We start from the raw sequence: 1046 nt of genomic DNA, 5'->3' as shown, positions 1-1046 counted from the left end.
AATCTGTACAATGTCAAGCACAAAAGAAGGTTAGTTGTCTTACTTTTTAAGTTTCTGAGTGAAGCGGTAAATTTCAGGAGCAGATATCGAATTAAAAAAAAAGTATAATTTCTGAAAGTTGGAAGTCAACTGTCCATTCACATTTGATTAATGACTGTTTTTAAATGACCAATGCAGTCAATAATTCACAAAGTAAAAGCAGGCTAGCATTTCACAACTATAAGCATAAAAACAAATTTTCTTCTGGTTACATTCTTGTGTATAATTAATCGTCTTCATACAACTGCTGATCAGACCTAATAAATTTGCCTTGCTTTAAGCTAAACTGACTCGGTATATTGTTTGTGTACTATTTATTCAGCATTTTAAAGAACTTGTTGAAATTTGTTCATTTGGTGAAGTTAAATAGAATTTTCAGTAGTAAAAATTTATTCAGTGGTAACAACTATAATACAATGCAATACAATACAGTATAATACAAACAAAAATAAACTGTACAAAGAATAAGAGAATACAAAGTAAAGGAGCAGAAAAGGACAGAATTGCTCGGCAGAAATAAAAGTAGCAGCCTTGGATGTGGACCCCAAGAAATGATCCATGTACTGCAGGGATGTGGGCGGTTTCAAAATCGCAAATTATGGTTTGCGGCTGAAGGACAACCCCTAACGCTGCCGCTTTTGCAATTAAATTATGAAATATTTCACAATATGCAACTACGTATTTTCTATCAGTTAAACTATATACAAGAGGAATCAATTTAGATTCTTTAAATACATGAATGGTGAATAGCTGCTGGCTTGTTGCTGGCAGTGGGGGAAAACGTTTGGCCCGGCTTCAGTACATTACCGCTTTCGCCTTTTTGTACAGCGGGAACTGACAGGGAAGATAGCGAAAAGTGTCCCCGTGTACGAGAGCAGGTATTTCCTCCCCGCTTATCGTGAATGTTGCGGCATTCACTACTGCACGATTCAAGTACAGGGACGCGCACTTTTTCGGGTTGAACCGAAAGCCCATGGCGCTGGCCGTGCCCTGGATTTTGCACAGCT

General features: G+C 37.6%; 1 protein-coding gene across 1 annotated transcript; it reads left to right on the top strand.

The window, feature by feature from the left end:
• Positions 1–10: 10 nt before the first annotated feature.
• Tsp_13902 (cell division protein kinase 10) lies at positions 11–917 on the top strand (the record flags this gene model as incomplete). The annotated part of the gene is made up of 3 exons (XM_003367046.1): positions 11–29; positions 511–717; positions 790–917. Coding segments are annotated over exons 1-3 (354 nt in total), but the record flags the coding sequence as incomplete, so codon positions are not given.
• Positions 918–1046: the final 129 nt, after the last annotated feature.

This window comes from Trichinella spiralis (genome assembly GCF_000181795.1).
Source record: "Trichinella spiralis strain ISS 195 chromosome Unknown Scfld4924, whole genome shotgun sequence".
In the NCBI taxonomy this organism is placed as follows: Eukaryota; Metazoa; Nematoda; class Enoplea; order Trichinellida; family Trichinellidae; genus Trichinella; species Trichinella spiralis.
This window is presented reverse-complemented; position numbering and strand designations above follow the sequence as displayed.